General features: G+C 40.4%; 11 protein-coding genes across 11 annotated transcripts; 8 read left to right on the forward strand and 3 right to left on the reverse strand. All coding sequences in view use genetic code 12, as the record gives it.

Moving 5' to 3' along the window:
- Positions 1-254: 254 nt before the first annotated feature.
- PICST_43666 (predicted protein) lies at positions 255-1,616 on the forward strand (the record flags this gene model as incomplete). The annotated part of the gene is made up of 1 exon (XM_001383497.1): positions 255-1,616. One exon carries the CDS (start codon positions 255-257, stop codon positions 1,614-1,616), a length of 1,362 nt encoding a protein of 453 aa, XP_001383534.2.
- Positions 1,617-1,796: 180 nt separating this feature from the next.
- PICST_30929 (predicted protein) lies at positions 1,797-2,195 on the reverse strand (the record flags this gene model as incomplete). The annotated part of the gene is made up of 1 exon (XM_001383840.1): positions 1,797-2,195. One exon carries the CDS (start codon positions 2,193-2,195, stop codon positions 1,797-1,799), a length of 399 nt encoding a protein of 132 aa, XP_001383877.2.
- Positions 2,196-2,962: 767 nt separating this feature from the next.
- Positions 2,963-5,254, forward strand: MCH3 (Monocarboxylate transporter). The gene is made up of 2 exons (XM_001383498.1): positions 2,963-4,336; positions 4,454-5,254. Exons 1-2 carry the CDS (start codon positions 3,436-3,438, stop codon positions 5,197-5,199), a joined length of 1,647 nt encoding a protein of 548 aa, XP_001383535.2. The 5' UTR covers positions 2,963-3,435; the 3' UTR covers positions 5,200-5,254.
- Positions 5,255-5,295: 41 nt separating this feature from the next.
- On the reverse strand, positions 5,296-7,908 carry PICST_56797 (transmembrane GTPase; the record flags this gene model as incomplete). The annotated part of the gene is made up of 1 exon (XM_001383841.1): positions 5,296-7,908. A coding segment is annotated over one exon (2,613 nt), but the record flags the coding sequence as incomplete, so codon positions are not given.
- A 744-nt stretch (positions 7,909-8,652) lies between these two features.
- On the forward strand, positions 8,653-9,297 carry DAL3 (ureidoglycolate hydrolase; the record flags this gene model as incomplete). The annotated part of the gene is made up of 1 exon (XM_001383499.1): positions 8,653-9,297. The coding sequence occupies one exon, from the start codon at positions 8,653-8,655 to the stop codon at positions 9,295-9,297; it is 645 nt and encodes a 214-aa protein (XP_001383536.2).
- A 177-nt stretch (positions 9,298-9,474) lies between these two features.
- Positions 9,475-10,047, reverse strand: PICST_30933 (predicted protein; the record flags this gene model as incomplete). The annotated part of the gene is made up of 1 exon (XM_001383842.1): positions 9,475-10,047. A coding segment is annotated over one exon (573 nt), but the record flags the coding sequence as incomplete, so codon positions are not given.
- A 553-nt stretch (positions 10,048-10,600) lies between these two features.
- On the forward strand, positions 10,601-13,162 carry PICST_83009 (predicted protein; the record flags this gene model as incomplete). The annotated part of the gene is made up of 1 exon (XM_001383500.1): positions 10,601-13,162. The coding sequence occupies one exon, from the start codon at positions 10,601-10,603 to the stop codon at positions 13,160-13,162; it is 2,562 nt and encodes an 853-aa protein (XP_001383537.2).
- A 746-nt stretch (positions 13,163-13,908) lies between these two features.
- On the forward strand, positions 13,909-14,758 carry COX11 (Cytochrome oxidase assembly factor COX11; the record flags this gene model as incomplete). The annotated part of the gene is made up of 2 exons (XM_001383501.1): positions 13,909-13,991; positions 14,091-14,758. Exons 1-2 carry the CDS (start codon positions 13,919-13,921, stop codon positions 14,756-14,758), a joined length of 741 nt encoding a protein of 246 aa, XP_001383538.1. The 5' UTR covers positions 13,909-13,918.
- A 2,995-nt stretch (positions 14,759-17,753) lies between these two features.
- Positions 17,754-19,862, forward strand: FRE1.4 (ferric reductase transmembrane component (6 domains)(Ferric-chelate reductase); the record flags this gene model as incomplete). The annotated part of the gene is made up of 1 exon (XM_001383502.1): positions 17,754-19,862. The coding sequence occupies one exon, from the start codon at positions 17,754-17,756 to the stop codon at positions 19,860-19,862; it is 2,109 nt and encodes a 702-aa protein (XP_001383539.2).
- Positions 19,863-20,496: 634 nt separating this feature from the next.
- On the forward strand, positions 20,497-21,495 carry CAD4 (cinnamyl-alcohol dehydrogenase; the record flags this gene model as incomplete). Its single annotated transcript, XM_001383503.1, has 1 exon — positions 20,497-21,495. The coding sequence occupies one exon, from the start codon at positions 20,497-20,499 to the stop codon at positions 21,493-21,495; it is 999 nt and encodes a 332-aa protein (XP_001383540.1).
- A 1,225-nt stretch (positions 21,496-22,720) lies between these two features.
- Positions 22,721-24,091, forward strand: PICST_67377 (predicted protein; the record flags this gene model as incomplete). The annotated part of the gene is made up of 1 exon (XM_001383504.1): positions 22,721-24,091. A coding segment is annotated over exon 1 (1,089 nt), but the record flags the coding sequence as incomplete, so codon positions are not given.
- Between the last annotated feature and the right edge of the window lie 47 nt (positions 24,092-24,138).

Here is a 24,138-nt window from a genome sequence, read left to right on the forward strand (position 1 = left end):
AGTAATATTTACAGAATAAACAAATTACGCCAGATTCAACTTGTAATATGTTATATATCTGGTGAAATTAACTCTCAATTCTAAACGTAATCTTATTTTACTTCAAAATCAACCATAAACTTTGACTATCTTCAATGATTAATTAACTCCATTTCATCACGTGATACACCTGGGGAATTGTATAATCAAATTTAACAATCCAGTAACTGCTTTAAGCTACTCTTTTCTTTGCTAAAATTGTGAAAGTCACCAAAATGTCTCGATTTATAAGTGCCATTTTTGGCCGATCACAGCAATACAATCCTCTTCCCAATACAAACTCGGCTATGCTTCCCGGCGCTTTTCCGGGAGAGGAGCCCATAGCTCCAAATAGTGGTAGGAATAGTACCAATTCCAGTTCTATGAACCACTTTTTCCAGATAGTACTATACTGGATCAACTACTTGCTCATCAAACCGATTATAATATTCATCATTATCAGTTTGCGTATACTAACTAAGTTTCTTAACATTATATATTTCAAAGATCAAAACTACCAGTCTCCACCTATTAGTGTTACAGAGAATGGAGCTCCCGTTCCCAACAATCATAGCAATGATCCTATAGATAAGGTGAATAGATTTGTTCGTGACTTAGAAGATAATCTCACCGCAGAACAGATATTACTGGAAGGGGAGTATTTGCCTCCTTTCTACCAAGGTAGCTATACGCAAGCCTTGTACATGACTACGAACAGAGCCAAGTTCTTGTTTGTGTATTTGACCAATCCCCATAATGAAAGTTCGTCTACACTTTTCAAGAAGGTAATTACAAATCCCGACTTTATTAATTTATTCAAAAGCAAGGATATCATCATTTGGGGAGGGGACTTGACGAATCCAGAAGCTTATCAATTAGCAAACAGTTTGAATGTGACAAAGTTTCCGTTTTTGGGGCTCTTATGTTTAACCAGAACAACTAAGATGTCTCCGCAAGGTCCTATAAAGACTAGTCCGAAGATATCGTTGATTCTGAAGATTCAAGGAGGTTTCAGTGAAGATGTAGATGTCAGGGTTTTGATCCAGAACAAGTTTCGCAAGAAGATAGGCAAGTATGAACAAGAGTTATCGCTGATTAGATCAGAATTACGGGATACTTTCTTGAACCAAGTATTGCTCAAACAGCAGGAGCTAAACTACCAGGAGTCGTTAGCAAAGGACAGAGCCAAGAAGTTGGCTAAACAGAGGGAACATTTGAGGAAGCAGTACTTGCTATACCGTGCCGACTATTTCAGACAGTTGAAAGCGGACAAAAACGCTGCTGGAAAGGCCAAGATTGCCATAAAATTCACCAGTGGGATCAGGACAACTTTCCTATTCCCAGCAGAGTCAAAGGTAGATGATATCTTTATGCTTGTAGAGTTGATCAATAGGGGATACTTGGAAGACGACAGTGCTATCACAACTATTAGTACAGAGGAAGCAGAGTCGAAGTTTAAAGATTTCACCATGGACTACAAGTTCAAGTTGACTTCGCCATTACCACCACGGACGTCGTTGAACGATGTTATAGATTGCCAGATCAAGGATGTAGGCGTGGTTTATCCCAATGGGGTTTTGATAGTGGAAGATTTATAGATAGGAAATGGATAGGTATTTCTACAATTGTATTGTATCCAACTGTATAAATTGACTAGACTTGTAATGTGTTCTGTCTGCTTTCGTTCTCTCTGGTTACTACCTCGTATTCTTCTTCTACTATCTCTACTTTCGTATTTCATATCCGGTAATGTACATTATACTCTATATACAATTATGCTACTTGGACACCTTGCCTTTCTTACTCTTCTTCTTTTCCTTTTTCTTCAAGCCTACGAAGCCCGTCTTTATGACCTGGACGTACTCGGTCCAGAATTGATCCAAACGCTCTGTCTCCACTACTGTAGACAACTTGATCTTGTCCTTCTTGTCCTTTATGTCCTTTCCATTCAACGACACTCTGATCAAGATGGGGTATGTGGAGGTATTCTCGAACTCGGTGTCGATGTGATTTACGTTGGACAGCAAGTCGTTTATCACGTTGCCTTTTCCAGCATCATCAATGTCCAAAGCTGGTATCAATCTCTTTTGGGTCAAATACACTGATGATTTTCCGTCATTTTTGCCCAAAATATCGGAGACTTTCTTTAAGAATTCCGAATTGTCCAATCTTCCCATATTGCGTGAGATATTATAATAGTTGTAGAATGCAAAATGGTACGGTAGATATCGTGGAGTAGTGGTCCTTAGTGTAGTGTGATTCGACAAGAGTTGAAAATTTTGACTTTCGCACTGAATACGGTGGAGAAAAATAGAATAGTGAGAGTTAGTGAGAGCAGGATAAGAAATAGTGAGAGACAAATACCGAGAAATGAGAGTTAGTGCAAAGTATTAGGGTATAATCTGAAGCGCAATGGTCATTCAGTAAACGAAGAGAGTATTGAGCTTGGTTAGCAGCTCTTATGGCTAGCATACACATACTTATTCTCTGTCTAGGTACATTATTGTGAGGCTGTACTTTCATTCTGCTAGAGTCTCTTCACTACAATTCTCACTATTTCTCTCGCCATCTTTCTCCCCGTGCTGTTAGAACGACGCTAAATTCTATATTCTGTTCTTGTACTGGGCTCAATCTTCTAGATTCCAAACTATGTATATTTGTAGACGCTTCTATCTCTAATCTACTCTCCCAATTCCTTCCTACACTGCCTTCGTCTTGCACTGGAACACGCTTAATACGCTGTTCCCGAGTCTCCCTAATTTCTGTGCACCACTACGGCCCCATACGATGATGTCACAAAAGTGGGGAATCTGCTTATTTTGCACCTGGTACGGAATCCTTATCAGCAAAATCGAAAAACACGGTCCTGCCTTTTCAGAAAAAATGAAAGGGAGCCGAAGCACACTTTCTTACCAATCTTATAAATATTATAAACGATAGAAACATTTGGTCTTATAGTATCCTTGCTTTTTATTGATCACTGTGAGTTTGAAATCCTTCCAAGAGGACATAGAGAATAATCTCATCGCCTCAAAGAAAAATTGTTGCTTCTACTCGTCTACATTATAGTTGAAGATCTGAATAAGCAAAAACAATTGAAAATCTAACAACAGCTCAGAAAATCAACAGCAAAAAAGTATAAAAAAGGATACTTCAATATCATTCAAAACGAAATCAATACAATAAATCAAGTTATCAATAAATCAGTATACCCCTCGTGTTAGTACTGTCCTAGATCGTATATTGTACTATATCACAGTATTAGCATATACCGTTACTATCACTTCAATGTTACTACAAAAGTATCATCATCCGGTCACTATTCATCACATTTCATAACTCCTTTACACAATAGTATTGTCTCATACTACTATTTCTATATCACAAGATCACCTCTACTATATCACGTAATACAAAATGCTGGACACTAGCAACCATCTTCCCCAGCGGTTGATCTCTTTGGTGGTCTCCATCTTCATTTGTTTGGCGTCAGGGACACCCTACTTATATGGAGTTTATTCTCCGCAACTAGTCCAGAGAGTTGGGCTTACCACATCTGATTCGGCTACTATTTCCCTTGCTTCTAATATCGGTTCCGGTGTTGGTGGTTTGCCTGGAGGATTGATGATAGATCACTTTGGCCCCCAGATCTCCATCTTGGTCGGTTCTATTTGTATCTTTATTGGCTACTTTGTGTTGTACAAAATCTACCAGCACAAATACGATAGTCTTTTCTTCATATGTATTTCTATTGCAGCTATGGGCTTTGGCTCTATTACATCGTACTTTGCTACGCTCAAAGCTGCCCAGGCAAATTTCCCCAAACATCGTGGTGCTGCGGGCGCTTTTCCTGTGAGTTCTTATGGATTGTCGGCTACTCTCTTCTCTGTGATTGCCGCTACTTTCTTCAAAGACAATACTGGTGGCCTTTTAGAGTTCTTGGCAATGTTCTGCGGCATCGTAGCCTTCCTCGGTTCATTCTTCATCCACATCTACTTGGATCACGAAGATGAAGAACCTGATATTGAATCCCACAAGTTGGCTAGTTCTGAAGAGGAAGCTGCTATGATGGAATCTTCAAATTCGTCGCCCACTGTAGTGGAAGAGATTGAACAACCAGGAGCTACAGCTGCAAAATTAGAAAGATCAGACTCTTTACCAGGTTCGTTTAGATTCTGGGGTCTAGGCTCACGTACTCCCAGATCTTCTGTCTCATCTTCACAGGAAGATATGCAGCCGATTCTCCAGAATATCAGAGATCAAAACAGATTGCAACAACAATCTTCAAGCACAAACAATAACAATCCCTTTTTATCGCGTAAGGATTCTGCCAGTAGTATGAACCCATCTCTTGGGACCTCTGCAGCTTCAAAGATACAAGCTCTCAAATCCAGAACCAGCGAAGCAAGCTTTTCTGTTTCAAAGACTCCTACAGCTCCAAGAACTTCCTTTCAAATCATTAAGGATAGGTTAACTGATAAGATTTTCTTGACGCACTACTTCATTGTCTCTATCATTAGTGGAATGGGCCAAACGTATATTTATACTGTAGGATTCATTGTCACTGCCCAATACTACTACCATAAAGATCAACTTGACTCTGTTTCAACAGTTGATACAACTCCCAGAAGTGGAATAGCCGGAGTTCATGCTAAGATTGCATCGTCCGCTGCAGCCTTGCAGGCACTACAAGTTTCCATCATCTCAATTGGATCTTTTTCCGGTCGTTTATTCTCTGGATTTGTCAGTGACTTCATTCACAAGAAGTATCATATCCAGCGTTTGTGGATTGTAGTAGTCACAATTATAATTCTTAGTGTTGGACAGTTCATCACAATCACTAACGTCAACAGTGCCCATTTGATTAGTATCTCTTCTGCAATTATCGGTGGTAGTTATGGATTGGTGTTTGGAACGTACCCAGCAGTTGTAGCTGATTCGTTTGGTACAAAAACCTTCTCCACTACTTGGGGTCTTATCTGTACGGGACCTTTGATAACTTTGTTTTTCCTCAACAAGTACTTTGGATACATTTATGATGCCAATACCGATTCCAAAACAGGAATATGCTACAAAGGCAATGAATGTTATAAAGGAGCGTACGAGCTCAGTTTTTTATTATGTTTTGTTGTTTTTATCACGTCTCTAGTAATCATTTATGTACAAAGGAAAAAACAATAGGGTCACAATATATAGAAGTTAATTACATGAAATAAATATATATACAAAACCTTGGGAATATCGTTAGCATCATGTTAGTTTCACCTTCTTCATTCATCAGTCAACAGTGTAGACGCTTTCCAAATCAATGTCATTGATCAATTGACGTTGGTAGCTAATCTTGCCTAGAAGAGCATGGAAGTAGCCTGAACTTAATTCGGCGTTCTTGATCTCTTTTTCCAAGTTCTCCTTCTCAATGGCTCTCTTATCCAAGCTAGTCTGGAAGTTATTCATAACCTGTCTTGAAGGATAACTCAAGACTGACCGGCACTCATTGGCTACTCTGTTTGAGTTGTGGTGGGGATAGTCCAACTCAAATATTTGTTTCTTGATTCTTCTTGCTTGTTTACGCGGGAATGCATTGGGCATGTCGCTGATCAAGTAGTATATGGAAAAACCAGAAATACCTATGACTACAGGGATAGCAATCTTTTTCACAACGGAGGGTGTAACCAACGATGAAAAGTCATACATCTTTCTGATCAAAGCACCCGTAGTCAAAATCTTACCTGAATTGTAAAGGGTATGTAAGGTTATCTGAGTAGGCAATTGGTCTCTCAATGCAACCACGTTTGTTGGAATGCTGGACAAGGCCGTTACAGGATTGAAGTAATCGATCTGCTGTCTGGTAGCAGACACATATTCTTTTGGTATTCCTAACCATACCAAACAAGATTCCCATGATGGATCAAAGAAATCGCTAAACTCAATCAGATTGTGCAATTGTCTTTCAACAGAATCACGCTTTCTGGTGAACATCAAGTCTGACCTGAAGACTTTATCATTTAAGAATTCTTCTCCTAACGTGTTCTGTCCAAACTTGATGATTTCTTCAACCTTGGCACTAGTAATGTCTTTAGCCTTGTTTTCACAAGTCTGAACACTTGCCAATATCTGGTTGATCATAACTTCTTGAGTGGCCCTGGCATATTCGAACAAATATTGTAAGCCCTGATAAGGCACAACCTGCTGATCTCCTAGCTGATTCACAACATTCAAGATCTCTTTCTTGGACAGGTTGTAGATATCATTGCAGGTAAGTTCAATCAAACTGTTGATCATATCGCCAATCTTAGCTTGCTTAGTCATTATCTCGTTGTATTTAGGGGCTACTTGGTTGTTCAAGTCCTTCACCTTGTCGTCCATTTCCTGGAGATACACCTTCTCGTTGAGCTTTGATAACGTCTCCAAATCATTCAAAAGATTGAGCAAATAACTTTTAGCAGGTAACAACTTGGAAATGGATCTCTTATCCAATATAAACTTTCTTAAAGACGCCTCTAGATGATCAAAGTCAGGATTGTTGAAGTCACGTTCGTCTTCGTTGGGGTCATCATCATCACCAGGTCCGTCTCCATCGTTAAATATTTCTGACGAACTTACAAAATGCACAAAATCTTCGGCGCTCTTATATGAATCAGGCGACAAGCTCTTAACCTGATCCAATATCTTCTTCTTACACTTTTCCTTGTCCTTGATGTTGTCGAAACGATTCACTACAATGAAGACATATCTCTTCTCAGCAGCAGCAGCAGCAATGAACTCTTTTGCTGACAAGGTGAAGTGGTTTTCTGAATTGACTACAAAAACCACCAAATCAATCTCCTCTTGTCTCGAAAACACCTGAGTAGTTTGGTACAGATCCATATTCAAGCCCGGTGCGTCAATCAACTTGATGTCTATAATGCCATTGTGTAGCAAACTCTCCTGAAACGAACGGTTGTCAAGAACATACACCTTTAACAAGCTGTATCTATCACAATCGTAGACGAGTTCGTCCAAAGCTTTCAAAGGATGAATCTCATAGGTGCTCTCGTCCCTGATGTTATAGTCTTTACCAATAGGAACCGCATGTACTTCTTCTACGCTTCTATTTTCTCGCGAGGCATCAATTACTTCGCAGAATACAGATGTACATGGCTGCTGGTCTTCCGGTAAGATCTTTCTTCTCAACAAGGCGTTGCAAAAAGTCGACTTTCCAGCATTCAAATCTCCTGTGACAAACACCTTCGAAGAAGTATCATCTATTCTATCCTTCAAGTTCAACAAGTAGTTTACTTGGTGGGTAATCTTCTTCTCCAATAACTTGGCTATAGACTTCTTGTCTAAGTTGGCAACAATGTTATCAGCGGACAGACTGTTGTGGCCGATTTTGATATTCAATTTCAAGATCTTGAACTCAGGCAACTTCTCTACATCTACATCGTCGTCGCCTAGAATCTTTTCTTTACTGATCGTCTTCAACGAGCTGCTATTTCTCACCAAGGCCAAGTGTGCTTTGGTTGAGTTGAGCAAGATGTTGTTTTCGTCCTCGACATCAGTGGGATAGAAAATGGGTCTTTCTTTGTTCTCATTGGAGAGCTCATACATCAAGTCTATTGTCTGGTTGATAGACCTATCCAACGCGATCTTATTTTCATTGTAACGTAGCTGCTGGATCGACGAATTTAAAGCTTGCGAGCGCAGCAGCTTTCTAGACTTGTTTAGGAAATTTGCAGCTGAGTTGGAGCCACCCTCTCCAGACTGTCCCTCTATGAGCGTTGAGGAATCGTGGGCAAATCTTCCTTCGTGTGGAATATACATCAAACTGGCTGGATTGCTGCCCGATAGAGCTGCTGCAAGGTCGTTATCTCCTATAAGCGTCGAAGTCGTCTCGTCGTCGCTATTCTCAAAAGGACCTGGTTCTCCGTCCTTCTGTGTATTGTCGTCATCTCGTGGTTCGAGATGAATAAATTTTTTTGGCCCCATAGTTGCAGAAATTCGCTGAACTTTGAATGAGCGAATACTGCTGAACAGACAAGTATTCTTGCCGAGTTTCAGCGCAAAAGAAACAAAACCGGCGTGGCTAGTTCACACTGATGGGAAAACATGGTGGCACCATTCTAATAAATTTTTGTTTGCTGATCTAGGAAGACAAAACAGGAAAGAGGCGGATCACGTGAATATATAAAAATCGGGAATACAGATCTATAGTTATAGAGTACGTGAAGTATTACGAATAATGATGGTTTTAAAGGCTTCAATATAAGATGGAGATGATTGTATACACCTGTGTTCTTGATAATTTGACTGAGAAAGCTCAAAAAAGTGGTCTACTATGGAAATGACTCTGTTCAACGTTCGCTGCTGCTGTGAACCAAGAGAAGTCTAAACTGATTAAAAGCATCGGAATATTTGCGATAAAAAGATCTTCGTCGTATCGGTACAAGTCTATGAAAGTACATATGAAAGTACACCGTTGATATACATTGTGAAATATGGATTACTTTTTAGTTGGCACAATTATATGCTAATTTTACTAGCACAATTCCGCTCACGTGAAGATAACCGTTATCAATTCGCGCTTCGACGAAGCTGCTATATAAGATAGTAAATCAGATTCTCCAGAAGTGAATTTTCCACTCTCATTCAGCAATGCCCTTAAATACTTTTACAGTGGGTGGTATACCTGCCATAACAGCTGAGCCATTAACGCCAGAAGCGTTCGCTCCATTTGGTGGAGTCATTAGTGCTGACCATCAGATAGAGAACGCAGCCAGCTCTTCAGCCAACTATGGCACTGCTACCAAGATCCATAAGGTAGCACCCATAGTGAACAACTACGACAAGTGCCCCAGTGGAGTAGTTGCCACTGCCAATTGGAATATTTTCCGATGTACAGCCCCTAAGCATTTGATACTGGACTACGGAACTTACAAGAGATACACTTCCAAAGTATTGGAAAGACATCCTTTCTCAACACAGACCTTTTTACCTATGGGACAAGATCTTCATAAGGTATCGTACTTGGTCATTGTCGCAGCCAACGATCCTCATTCTGGAGCACAAGTGCTACCTGATCCATCTACAGTACGCGCCTTTGTCTGTAAAGGGAACCAATCTGTAACCTACGGTGCTGGCACCTGGCATGCTCCTATGGTGGTGATAGATGAAGAGACAGCGCATATAGACTTTGCTGTGTTCATCCACGAGAATGGAGTAGCTGACGAAGATTGCCAAGAGTGTTACTTTAAGCCTGGTTTCTCTATCAACTATGAAAAAGTCAACCATAAGCTATAGATTAATTCAGATGTAATCGATCATTTCCTCGATAATGTTATTGATGTAAATCTCTCTCTGATCAGAGGTAAGGGTCCGTGCATTATCTCGAGCAACTTGTAATTTCAGCATAATTTCAGAGAGATCCATAGTCTTTGTATCATGTTCTTCATTATGTTCTTCTTCATCATTGTCTACCTCTTCTTCTACGTCTAGAAGTCCTTTAGTCATTTCTTTGGCTCTATTAGTCTTATTCGTTTGATAATTTACTGAGACAAGATCCATATGGGTCCATTCATGGGTTTCGATCAACTCCACCAATCTATCTGTTCCTATCTTCTCGCGAAACTCGTTTTCACCGTTCTGTTGTAAGTCTATAAACTCAAGTCCGTTGGAAATCACTGCATCCTCCACTTGCTCAAGTATCGATTCATGCGTTGGAACTGATGATGTAGTAGTTCCCACTATTGCTAGAAATCCCGACCAGTCGTTTTCGTCGTTATTGCTTAGTTTTTGCCGTATTCTTCCTACAAATTCGAGACAGCTTTCGATATGGTCTATAGAATCGTTTTCTATGTCAATGCAGAAGATAAAGCCATCTAGAACTTCTCTGAGCTCTTGGTACTCTTCGCTAACAAACTCGTCAGTCCATTTATTCAAGGATTGCAAAGCTTTCTCACCTGATATATTGGCCGATCTATGTTCAGGAAACTCGTCAATCAAGAGATTCAAGTCTACTGAGTAGTATTTTGTTGTCACGGATGCCTTCATGATGATTCCACTATGCGAATCAGATGGTACTTCTCCCAATTGTGAAGATGGCAGATTTTTGGATAAGATATTGGCCACACGGAGTTTTCCGGACCGGGGTGCTCCAAGGATGAGCACATGGTTTGGAAGCATTCTTATTTATAGGTGTTAATAGAAGTCTTGAAATGAATTTTATGGCTGAAAACTAACGTGCAAAGTGAAAAATTTATATATGAGAACTGTGAAACTATTTATGAGAGCTTAACTATGGGAGCTTAACTGTGAGATCAGATAGCACATCCATAGCATTAGAAACAAGCTCTTTTCTACATCAAAAGCAAATCTTCCCAGTCACCAGAAGTTTCTACATAATTTGAACTCTAGTCCCGGCTTTCCCAGGCATGGACCTGTTAGATTGGATTGCTACATTCTTAACTATGGAATCAATTGGTGCGCACAAAAAAACACATACTTCATATTGATACTTCACCTCCAAACATTTCAATAGAATAAAAACATAATCATATTCATTTCCTCTCCCATCTCATTCTCTCTGTTTCTTCATATCTCAACTATGGCACCCTCTGTGGTCAACGGCTCTAGAAATGGCGATGTCTACAAGGAAAACGGCGAATCCAACAACGCCAAAATAGATACGCTTCATCTTGAGAACCTTTTGTTAAGAGACGAAAACATCTACGAGACGTCACTCAGCTCCGATGACTACTTGGAGAGTTTGGCACCAATCATCCAGGACGCTATTAAAGCCAATGGCTTGTCTGAATTGATTCAGAAGTTGAGCGGAATAGTCAAGGAAAAAGACGAAGAATTGAATGACTTGTCGTTGAACTCTACTGACGAGATCAACTCATGTATCGACACTATCGACGAAATCCATCATGGCTCAACTGAATTGAACAAGAGTTTGATGCTGGTGAGTCAGCAACTCAACAAGTCGGCGTTTGAGTTGATGTCACGGAAGAAGTCATTGATCAAGAACAAAGAGGTATCCATCCAGATCAACGAAACCATCGTAGTACTCAATGAGTGTATTCAAGTATTAGAAAACACCAATAGAATTCACGAATTGATAAAACAGAAAAACTACTTTAGCGGCTTGAAGCTCATCAACGAATTGACTTCGGTACACTTGCAAAAAGTTGAAGACTTTAGTTTTGCCAAGAAGATACACGATTCCATTCCTCATCTTACGAAGATGATCAAGGACGAGGCGTTTGAAAACTTGTGCAAATGGCTTTCGATAAATTCTGAACGTAAGCTCGATGCTATCAGTGATGGAATCCAGGAAAACATCTACTACTTACAGGATACCTGGACCGAAAAGAAAAAGGGCAATGACTCCCTAACTCCATACAAATTAAATTCACCAGTTGAACTCTCCTTGAGAGACCCCACGGCTTATTACAATATCTTTGAGGACACTTCGTTGCAGATCAACTTGGACACGATATTCGATGCCATATTGGTGTACCAAACGTTACACGAAGGCGACATACTATCTACTTTGTACCATAAAGAATGGATGAAGAAATACAACAGAGTCATTTACCCCATTACCCTGGCTACAGCTGAAGGTGTAGCACGGTTTCAGAGCTTGAAGGTTTTGGACGACTATTTGCGGAAAATCGGCGCATTCTTTGTAATGGACAAACAGATCAACTTAGTCACTAAGTTCGAATTGCGTTCTAACACCACTTCAGATGACTTATGGGAGTCATATGTAACCAAATTGATCCCAGTGCTTTTGGAATTTTTGAAATCGCATAAGTTTAAGAAAATGGATGACTTGCATTCCTTCAAAGAAATCACTGGTAATTTCCTACAGATAATGGAAAACTACAACTACAGAATCACTGAGCTCTACGAAGTCTTAATGGTTCTCTTCAAGGACTACTTTGCTCCAATGTTGATCCAAGAGTTCCGTTCTGATTTCATCGAATCCATCCAGTCAGACCACTACATGCCTCTCACAGTAGATAGAAAGAGCGACTACGAAAACATAATGAGAATCTGTTGGTACAGAGAAGATGCACCTTTTGCACCTAAAAACGTCACGAAGATGCCCATAACCTTCCCATTCAGTGAAGATTATGTTCACTACTGTCTTGGAGTGCGGTCTTTATTAGAGGATATTATATCATTCATTGGCCAACACTACAGTTACGAGTTAAACGAATTGAATCACATTATAGTAAACGATATATTTGAGAGGGTGTTGGGAGACGAAAAAGGCGTGGGTATTTGCAGAGATATCCAGGACTTTATTGCCAAAAATGAGAACAATAAGGAAGTTACTTCACAAAGTTATACCAACTTGGAGTACTACTTGTTCAGTCTTTATGAGATCGGTAAGTTGATTAATCGTCGTCTCAGAAGCAACACTGGTATCGGAATTCATAACATCGATGCCAATGACACCTTCACATTAAGAGCTGTAGACCATTACAACAACTTGAAGAAATATGCTGAAAGCACCATCTTCAAGATGGTGGACGGAAAGATCAGAGAATTGTTGGATATGGTTGAATACGACGACTGGTTACCAACGACAAGAAATTCAGAAGCTAACTACTCTGTGAAGGATTTTGCTCTCTTTTTGGAGAACTTGTTCACATCTATTTTCTCCAACTTGCCTCAATCCATTAGAACGTTGGGTTTGTTCAGAACATATGATTTTGTTTCAGAACATTTCTTAAGTGTTTTGAACAGTGCTACGGGCTACAATAAAATTGCTATCGAGAACTTTGATTTGGATATTCAATACGTAGAAGAATCCATGAGGAATCTATACAAGATGCATCAAAGTGGAGAGAGTGAAAGCTCTCAAGGAAACGTTGCGCTTGAGACGACGTTTACCGAATTGAGACAATGCATCGATTTGTTGAAGTTGGACGACTATGACGAGTTCATCAAGAACTCTGCATTCAGAATGAGAAACTTTGACAGAATCAAATACGAAGACGGAGTGGCATTGATCGCTAAAGTACAAGGCTACCAGGAACCCGATACCAGTCTAAATGCCGACGAAGGAGACTTTGGTGACCAGCAGTCGATCCTTTCCAACGCTGCCGCTTCCAAGTTTGCGCTGTTTGCAACGAAGTTCCGAAGGGAATGATGTTATGTAGGCATTCCAAATTATTTATGATGAACAGATACAGTGTAGTTGACTATAATTGATATGGGTTATTTCCACATCCATAACTTGTACCATTTTCTGCTTGAATCCGCTTGTAATTCCAACTTCTTATTGTCGAGTAAGTTCTGGATGGTAGATTCCAACTCCTTGGATCTGGTAGTTAATTCTAGTTCTGTTTCCTCACGCTCAAGTCGAATCCAGATGGATTGAAGAATAATATAAGTAGTAGAGGCTGCAAGAAAAGTATGAAAGAGTGGATGTGCGAACTGGCGGATCTGGGGTTTTGGTTGTTGAACGGCTTTCGGTTGAAAACCTGCTTCTGGGAATTTAACGGTAGAGTAAGACCTCAATGTTCTGAAAACCGAGATAGCTTTCATTGTGTAAAAGTAATAGTGTACTGAATTAGATGTAGAAATGCAAGAAGCTGAAAGTAAATGAATAGCAAATATAGGAAGTAATTCTCTAGTTGAATCGGACTATGTATATGAATCTATATGGAAATGGATTCTAGAACTGAATCTCCGAAAATGAATTGTATGAGAAGAATGGAAATGATTTCGCTAGCAGTTCTGTTAGTCGCACTCCCATAGTTAAGCTCGCATAGTTAATTTCGCAATAATTTTTCAGTCTCATTTTTCTACACACCATCAACGATATCAAATACAAAAATTTCAGACCCCGAACAACGTACGATTCTCTAGAAAACTGTTTATTCCGACGCAGAGAGATAGAAGCATGTTGGGAATACGTTCGTTATCTTTAAGAACAGTCAAGGTGCACCTTGTGCCAGCTAGGGTGTCCCGTTTGCGTAGTTTGCACTCTTTCTCCCGAGTTTTTCAGGAATTAAATGGCCAGAACCAACCCAACAGACCATTGAAAGTTGGCTCTGAAACCTTGCAATCTCAAGTTGCAAATGCGAGAAGCGCAGAAAGAGCTCATTTAGATAAGTTAAACAAGGAAAGAGAAGAGAGACAGAAGTTCAGAAACAGAACTGCTGCCTACTACACTGCTTCATTAGGAGTTGTCTTTCTTTCACTTGCCTTTGCAGCTGTTCCCATTTATAGAGCCATTTGTCAAAGAACCGGATGGGGTGGTATACCAATTACCGATACTACTAGATTCACGCCCGACAAGTTGATTCCTCTTGACACTAACAAGAGAATCAGAATCCAGTTCACCTGTCAATCTTCTGGTATCTTGCCATGGAAGTTCACTCCTTTGCAACGTGAAGTTTATGTAGTTCCGGGAGAAACAGCTTTGGCTTTCTACAGAGCTAAAAACATGTCTAAGGAAGACATAATCGGTATGGCCACCTATTCGGTCACCCCAGACCATGTGGCACCTTACTTCAACAAGATCCAGTGTTTCTGCTTTGAAGAACAGAGATTGAGTGCAGGAGAAGAAGTCGATATGCCTGTGTTCTTCTTTATTGACCCAGAATTTGCAAAGGATCCAGCCATGAGAAACATAGACGATGTTGTTTTGCATTACTCCTTCTTCAAGGCAGCTTACTCCGAAGGAGAACTTGCCGCAGTTCCCGTTGCTTCCATAGAAATGAAAGCCACTGTTGCTTGAAGCACCAAAAGGTGAACGACACTTATTCTTTAGACTCCCTAAACGAACCTTTATGACCAACACCAGTTTGCCCTTTTGTAAATAGCTTTGTACATATGCCTAGGATTATACGTAAACGAATATATGCATAATATTGCAACCGTTGGATACCGAAGTTATGTCAATTTACATTGTCACTCCACCCCCGCGTAACTTATAACAAAAGCCATTGAACAAGTTTCCCATTACAGCCCCATAGCTTCCGATTGGCCCTCTGTAGAGAAATTACCAAGTTGCAAAAAAGCGAGAAGCGGATCAGCATTGCATAGGAAAAGTACGCCATTGGCTCAAAAAAAAAAAAAGATGCACTGCAACTACTAGGTGTGGGAGTACATTGCAAATCAATTACGGTAATGTTATATGTAACTATTTCAATATTGTGTGTTTTCCATTGTTGATGTTCATGTAAACTTTAACTGATTAATGCAACTTACAAGAGTTAAATTCTACCCAATAAGTGTCCGTCCTATTCCAATTACCACACAAATTTTTAAGTTTTTCAAGATCAACCTAAATAAATTTCAGACTTCCTATACCATTCTTTATACACTTACCACTACTGGCTACTTTTAGCGGGCATGTGTAAAAGGGATTGAGGCTCCAAGCCCCCTCTGTTGCAAACAAAGCCTTAGATTACCCGCCCGTCGAACAATTTAAGTTAGATAAAATAATCATGCAGCCCGTAATTAAATAATAATACAATATGACAGAACAAATATATTTTCCGCGGATTGCATTTTTGATGAATCAACTGAAAATTTGTTGCAACTGACCTGTTCCTAACCATAGCTTTGATGGGTGGGATTCTTCTCCCACAAATCTTGGCTCCATCAAGCCACATGTCTCCTGAGTTCAAATTCTTGGCAGAATGAAACTGGCTAAAAGTCCTCTTCCAAGAGCATTCTTCTACGCATCTAAAATCGTCCAATAGCTCAACGAGGCTGGGTTGACGTATCAGTAAGGATACTTTCCTTAAGTAAAGATCAATCTGATAACTTTGATCGGTCTAGCCCCCACGTAATTGTTGGTTTGCTCCCCTGCAAGACTTGCACCTGCAGCATACCAGTTTCCTGGGCAGCAAATAATATATTGATAATTGAAGTTAAAATACACAAAGACCAAGTTCCCTTGTGATACCGGAAACTGGATTCAATACCGAATACAAGGCAGTAATTATATTTTTTATTTTTGAACGCAACCAGTTACTCGTAGATATTCGGAACAAACCCATGTTGCAGAGCTTTCCGGCACTTGAAGTTCTTAAACTATTTGCAAAGCGAACACCTATTTCTACCCGAAAATAAAACAATGTTAGTAACCTTTTATGGTGTGCGAATTTTTTTTTCAATTGCATGGTAACCATTCTTTCCACCAGTGCACAAAATATGCAAGATTACCAAAAATTAGTAAAGTAACATCTGCGTCCCAGTGTGTATTGGGTTGAATTTGTGATGTGGAATCCTATTCTCCATTTTGCCGGGTCCTCTAGATGTTCGTTTTTGTTGCATCGCCTCTTACTTCAGGTGCCGTTTTGTATTTTTATGATTTGTTCACCATACAAACCTGTTACCTTTATGGCTCGATCAGTGATAGTACCCTATTCCAGTTAAACTACAACTCAATTTGTAGAATATTCCATCTCTGAAAAACCTCTTTCTGCAACGGCTGGGTTCTCAATTTCTCATTTGTATTTCGTTTCTGTTCTGGGTCTTACCTTACTTGGTATCATCTTATATGTTGTTGACTTGGGCATTTTCGTAACTCTTCTGCTGAATGATAACCATGAAAAGTCTCCAAAAAATAAGAATGCAGATGGCCAAGCACAGCAACTTGTTATCCAGCCCAAGCAGTAGAAAATGGTGAGATATTCTTTTCTACATTTAGCTATTGTATGTCAACTATCCAAGGTTAAGAAAATATATTAGCCCCTTGTCTTTGGATCAATAATCCTTGCTTTTTCGAAGGCTATAATTGGCTGTAGTGCCAACAAACTATTGGCCGTTGAGATATCAAATCTGCAGATGCTAGTGCGAATCCGTCCAAGCTAACAAAATTCTGTAATCAGATTGGCTGAAATCGAGCATCGCCGAGATAAAAAAAAATATAATTTCAAATTGACATGCATAATTCTAAATACAGGAAAAATTGCATTTCACATTTCCTAAGTTTGTTCCTGAATTTGCTGAACATCCGAAGCAATCCTGAAGATCTCAAATATATTGCCCAAACAAATGGCTAGACACAGAGTAGACTTTAATGACGAAAGTAATGGTGCCGGTTAGGGTGGTGCCTATTAGGGCAATTCTTTCAGGAGTGCTGCGAGGAGTCTTAACCGAGTTAATTCTTTGATCGTTTTTTAGATTTCAGAAGGTGAATTCGACCAATGCCGATCTGGCCCATTCACACAAAAATCATTACACTTAAAACTCCTCTTGGCATGAGAGACAGTTGCGTGCATATATAAGCCTACTCGCAATCTGTGTCAAAAAGTTAATGCCTTAATCGGAGCACTTCTCATGGAGAGAACTTGGTGGTCTATGTAAGGCGGGAAAGGCTACCCAGGTGTCACTGAAAACATTGCCAATGTCATTGGCTGCTTGAAGACGAATTCTAGAAAGCTTAAGTACTTGGCATTCCAACCGTTTTCGTCTTGACAATGAGCTTGGAAACTTCATTTCAAAAAAAAAAGAAAATAATGAAAGGCTTGTAATGTCCTCGGAAATACAGCAGGACGACACATAACGTATGCATAAAAAATATTACAAACAGTTCTGAGAATGTCTGCATGTATCCCATCTGATAAATTTTTATCTTTCCCATCAATGAATTTTTGATTCGTCCATTGGTATTTAAAGGGTGCTAATTGGCAAGTGAATCGAAATGCATCCCTTGTTGTAGGCTCTTGTATCTTGTAGCAGTATCAATTTCAGACTCTCATACTTATACCTCTGCTAATATGGTGGCTATTAACAAGTTGGCATTGGCTGCGGTCTTCATGGGCTTGACACAAGCCGAGGTAGCCTTTCATATTAACCGTAAAAAGGAATTCGCTGTTCAAGCTTGTACTGCTCTTGTGGGTAAAACAGCTACCTACTTCCTTCCAACTGATAAAGTTGGTTACTGTAACGTCAATAACCAACCAGCCTTGGGTACCTATGCTTACTGTATCGAACAAATTCCTTACAAGGATGCAAGAAAGAACTTTTTAGATTCTTGTGCACCTTTCCACTTAACCGAAGAACAGTACTTGGACGCATACCACAATGCCTCCAACTACTTGACCAACACAACTGCTGATCCTAGCTTCAATATATCAAAGGTCTACAACAAGCCTGCTATTTTGAGTAAGAAGAAGATCATTGGAGCCTGGGATTCTGAAGTTGGTAGATGGTACAATTATAACTATGCTGCTTGGTTCGGTATTGCCTTAATCTGTTACTGGTACTTCGTTATGTTGGTTGCTGGTCTCTGTAACTTGACGTACTTCATCGCTCCTAATTTTGTCAAGTCATTGACTGGGGGTATTTCTAACACCTTCAGAAAGACCATTTCTTTGCCAGCAACATTTGGTAAGACTCACGCTCACCATAAGCAATTTTTGCGTTACATTCTTATTTTAATTCCAACTAGATTGGAATCAATCTTGGTTTTTGTCTGGATAAGTTTGGCAATCATCTTATCAGCTATTCTCTTCCATCACGATAGTCCCAACGTCATTTGGCCACAGGGTCCTCTGACAGAAATTGGAAGAAAGGTTGCCGATAGATCTGGATTGATTGTCGGTTGGCTCTCTCCATCCTTGATCTTGTTTGCTGGTAGAAACAATTTCATGCAATGGTTATCGGGCTGGACATATTCCAGATTTATCTTGGTTCACAAGTGGATGTCTAGAATTGCATTTCTCTTGTGTGTCGTTCACGGTGTTGGTATGACCTTTAATGGTAAAGGTCTTGGTAAGTACGATACACGTAACGCTCAAATCTATGTTCGTACTGGTTACGTGGCTCTTATAGCTGCTTCTATCATGGTCTTCCAGTCCCTTTTGGTATTCAGAAGAACAAACTACGAATTGTTCTTACTTGTTCACATTGCCATGGCCCTCTTGTTCATTGCAGGAGCATGGCATCACACTGCAAATGATGGTTACCACCAATGGTACATCGCCTCTGCCGCTGTTTGGGCTTTTGATCGTGTTGTAAGAATTGGAAGATTGTTTTCTTTTGGTGTTCGTTCTGCACAAGTTGAGTTGATTGCCAACGAAACCTTGAAGGTCAGTGTCTCTAGACCAGCTTACTGGAAGCCTTTCCCAGGTTGTCACGCCTTCATTCATTTCCTTAAGCCAACCATGTTCTGGCAATCTCATCCATTCACCATTGTTGATTCTGCTATTGATACCAATACCATCACTTTTTACTTAAAGGTTAAGGGAGGTATTACCCATGGTTTATACCAGTACTTGTCCAAGCAACCAGACAACAAAGCCACCATCAAGGTTTCTGTTGAGGGACCATATGGTGCCCCAATTTCTATTAAGAAGTACGAAAATTCGGTTTTCATTGCCGGTGGTAATGGTGTTCCAGGTCTCTATTATGAAGCAACTGATATTGCCAAGAAGAACGAAAAGACAAACATTAAGTTCTATTGGGTTATTCGTCACTACAGAAGTGTTGAATGGTTCTATGCCGAATTATGCAAGCTTAAGCAAATGGGCATTGAAACAATTATTTATGTCACACAGCCTCATGTTGGATTGACCAACCCAATTGTTTCTAAGAATATCGACTCTAGTGAAGATGAAGAAGAGCAGCAAGAAAAGGGTGCTGGATCGGAATCTGATGACTACATCTCAGTCTTGAAGAAGGACTTGTCGCACATCGAATTCAGAGAAGGAAGACCAGACGTCTACAACATTGTTGACGAAAGCATAAAGGAAGCTAACGGCCCAATTGCATTTGCTACTTGTGCCCATGCTACTATGGTTGACGATGCCAGAAAGTCTGTCAGAGATAACCTTCAAGCCACTAAGTACAGAGTTGAGTTGTTTGAACAAATTCAAATGTGGTAAGCTACTTCATTTCTCACCATTCTTGTTACTAGCATTTGCACTCTTTAGAGCATAATTTTACCATATCATATTTAATAGAGGAGTTTTAGAGAATAATACATATAATTGAAATTCTTAAAGTTCTATTATTCTAAAGTGTCATGGCTTGCGTCGGCTATAGTATGTTTGCGACTGGCAGTGAAATTTGAAGCTAATTGAACGATTTAACTATCAACTAACTCCGAGAAAGGTTTGAACTTTCTTCCTCGAATAGAATTCCTGGTGAATCGGTTTACTGGCCGGAAAGCTACTACCTCTTCCGTTAGTTAACCGATCCATCTACTTCCTGAATAAGTCCGAGTTACACGGAGATGAGAGGCAGTGTATGCAGGTACTTGGCATTTCCTTCTTTTTGCAACCGCCGTAACTCGGTGTTAAAGTCCCCACAAGAAGGGTTAACCATCTGAAATCTAGACATAGGAGCATATCATTGATTCCTCCGACGATAGCTCCACCCGAGTCGGTTCTAAGGTAGACAACAAGGAGACACACTATTTAAGAGGATTATCTGCTGTGATAAAAGTCCAATTTCTTGTCAATTCATCAAATAAACTCAATTGATTGCTCTTGCTCAAAACTATTTACCTATTTTATCATGTCTCAACAACTTGTCCTAGTCACCGGTGGCACTGGCCATGCTGGTAATTTTATCATTGATTTGTTGCTCAAGGAAGGCTACAAGGTTAGAACTTCTATTAGAAGCTTGGCTAAAGAGCAACAATTGCGTGGTCTCTACGAAGATGTCTTCGGAAAGGAACTCGTTGACAAGAATTTGGAAATTTTTGCTGCTGATCTTGGAAATGACGCTAATTGGGAAGAGAATTTACAGGGAGTTGACTACGTTCTTCACGTCGCTTCTCCATTCCCATTACAACAACCTGAAAATCCAGACGACCTTATTATTCCTGCCAGAGAAGGTTCATTGAGAATCCTCAGGTTGGCTGCTAATGTAAGCTCAATCAAGCAGGTTATTTTGACCTCATCGTTTGCTTCTGTTGGATACGGTCATGATCCAAACCGTACGGAACCATTCACTGAAAAGGACTGGACCAATGTGGAAAAGGATCAACCACCATATCTTTTATCGAAAGTTTTGGCCGAGAAAGCAGCTTGGGACTTCGTAGAAGAAAATAAGCCTCACTACCATTTCACAGTTATATGTCCCTGTGGTATTTTTGGACCAGCTTATGGTAAAACCAAGCAGCTTTCCACATCTTTGGAATTGATTAGGTTGACCCTTAACGGATCTTTCAAGGAAGTCGGCGTTCCAATCTACAGATTTGGGGTTATTGATGTTAGAGACCTCGCCAAAATCCAAGTCCAGTGCATCAACAACCCCAAAGTATACAACGAGAGATTCTTATTGGCTACAGGTAAAACCTTCAATTTCTTGGAAGTGGCTCAAATCATCGCAAAGGCTGTTCCAAAAGAACTTGCTGAAAACATTCCAACGAAAGAGATGGATGGTCCACAGGAACCATACAAGTCCATCAGTGTACAAAAGGTTAAAACCACATTTAACTGGGAACCAATCAGCTCTCCAGAGGAATCAGTTATTACTTCGGCCAAGTCTGTCATTGCCCTTGGGTTGTAGTGAAGTTCAAATATCGCACCCTCACATAACAATATCTACGTCTAAATCTATGTATATTATGTCTATATCTATGTCTATGTCTATACCAATATGACAATTTAAAGAACTTGGAATGAACTACACATACAGAGGAATATAAGTAGTCTTGAACGGATTCTCTCTCACGACTTCAAAACGAAGAGGGTGTCTTCTACATACACTTTCTACTCCATTTTGTATCGCAAAACAGGGTCCCAGTTCAGACGGGCTTTAATCTCACTCGAGTATGAAGCGAGAAATTAGAAAACAGACCATATTACGAGATCCATTGTAGCGCAGCGTACAGTCATTGGAGTATCAAAGTACTGTCAGCAGCTTGCGGTATACCACTGATTCATCGTCCGACCTAACCGCGTTCTGTCCATACTGGCGGCCGCCTGAGAGTGGTTGCTGTAGTTGTGACAGAAGCCTGCAGTGGTTCTGGTTTTGAGCGAATACGCGTCCAGGATTTTTCTGCTTTAGGGTGAAATTCAGATTTCTGTGGATCGAACACGACACCGAAAGTGTGCTGGAGAATCAACATGAAACCGGAGGATCCAGCATGAAATGCCTGTATCATGAAAGTCACGTACCTACACGAAACAAAAATACGGTTTCTTCTTTTTCTATTTATAGTGGACCCCGCAAGATTGCTAAGAAATCCTGGCGATTGCAAGAATAGATAAGCCAAACAAACCTGTCAACAAATAAGAGTACGATGTAGAGTAGCACAAAAGCACAGACCAGTGGATAACACAGAAAAGCAGGACTCAGTAGCTGAAATGAAAACAGTAGGATTCTCGTCAAAGACTCGTCTGAGGCAATCGTACCTGGCCGACTCTTCTCTGGAGCAGTTCCTCTACACAATTACCGTGGCTAGACTCCTTCTGTAGTGTAAGCGACGTCCTGTGTCAAAATCCAACCCGCAGTCCCCTTTGGTAGGCAAATAAACAAAGGGAAAAAGTTTCGCGTTTTGGGCGCTACACGCAGGCTTCGCGAAAAAGTTTCATAAATAGCGACAAATTTTTGGATCAAGTCAAACAAAAACGTCTAGCGAGGTTTCCTGCTTGGAAGTTGATTCGTTTGGTTGATTTTGTTGATTTTTTTGTTTTGATTGATTTGGGTGATTTGACTCGATTGCTTTTCTTCGTCTTGAATTGGTTTTGTTCAATTTGATTTGATTTCCGTTCTTTACTCTGTGGTTGCTCAAGCTTCATAACTCAGAACTTTTCACCTTGGTTGGTATCAGTTGGACAATTTTCCGTTGATCTCATTGAACTTTCGCCTTGATTTGGACATATTTATTCGTCTCAACTTGATAGCAGCACTGATTTCATTGACATTACCATTGTTATTGTCCTTGACTTCATCGTGGTTCACATCATATAAAAAATTAGCTTCATTCTCTGAACACAGTCACTCGCTTATCCTCGTTGTTCCAGTTTGATTTCAAAAACCAAAGCTACGTCACACCTTTTAAACGTTCAAAATGGTATATTTCCCACCCACACCTACTGTAGATACACATGATAAGGCCGATCTTGTTGTTTTGGCTGAAAGGGCCCCATCCTCCTCTGATCCGTGCAAACACAGCAACGCTCACGGATGTACAAAGCCAGTGGCCGAAAATAGCTTGACCATCGCTTTAGCCGTTGTGATTCCCGTTGTCGTCATTATGGCCATTCTTGGGTTTTTCCTCTACAAAAACTACCGGAAGGACAAAAAGGAAGCCATGGAACACGATCCAGACTTTGACGAAAACGGGGAAGCTACGGCTTTGCCCGATTTCCCTAAGGGACGGCCATTCCCCATGGAAGATCCTTTCCATAACAGAAACTCCGTCAGATACCCCCAGTCTGGATTTAATCGTTCCACTCCTTCGTTGGTGGCTACAACTCATGGAGATCCATATTTGGACAACTTCGTGTTACCTTACCATCATCAAACTGGCTCCAAGGTTTCTTTGGACGATTACGCTCGCAACTTCGGCAGCAATCCCGGCTACTCGAATAGAGTTTCTGTAGCAAGAACTAGAGACTCCAGCTTGAGTGGATTCCATGTCCCCAACCTTCTGTCTATTCCCACGAATACTAATACCAACACTTCTCCACAGAAGTCTCACTTACGAAAGGAATTACTGGAAAACTCGATTAGCAAGAGTCCGGTGAAAAGAGTTGGTGATAGAGAATACACTAACATTCCCAACGTCTCTACTCCTAGCTTCAGACACGATGTCACCACTATCAAGCTCCCAGGGGACGCTGAATCTACTAGCTCAGAAGATGATGAAAAAGACCATTCTTCTGAAGGCTTGATCCATCACAACTCCGAGAAGTTTGCCGTGAGCTACGAAAATGAGTCAGACAACTTGCGTGAAAGCAGCTCTCAGTCTTTTGAAAGTGTTCACAACGATCACAGAGACAGAAGCATGAACGACCAGTCGCAGTCTGGAAGTAGGTCGCCTTTCGATGACAATGATCCTCATACCATTGATACCACTGCTCAAACGGCAGATCTTATAGAAGGTGTTAATACTGAAAAGAAGGATGCCAGACCTAACAAAGAACTCGAGAAGCAGGTTCCTAGGCCGGTTTCTGATTATGCTGACGATGACGATATTGAAGG

The sequence above is a fragment of the Scheffersomyces stipitis genome, chromosome 3 (assembly GCF_000209165.1).
Source record: "Scheffersomyces stipitis CBS 6054 chromosome 3, complete sequence".
Classification (NCBI taxonomy): Eukaryota; Fungi; Ascomycota; class Pichiomycetes; order Serinales; family Debaryomycetaceae; genus Scheffersomyces; species Scheffersomyces stipitis.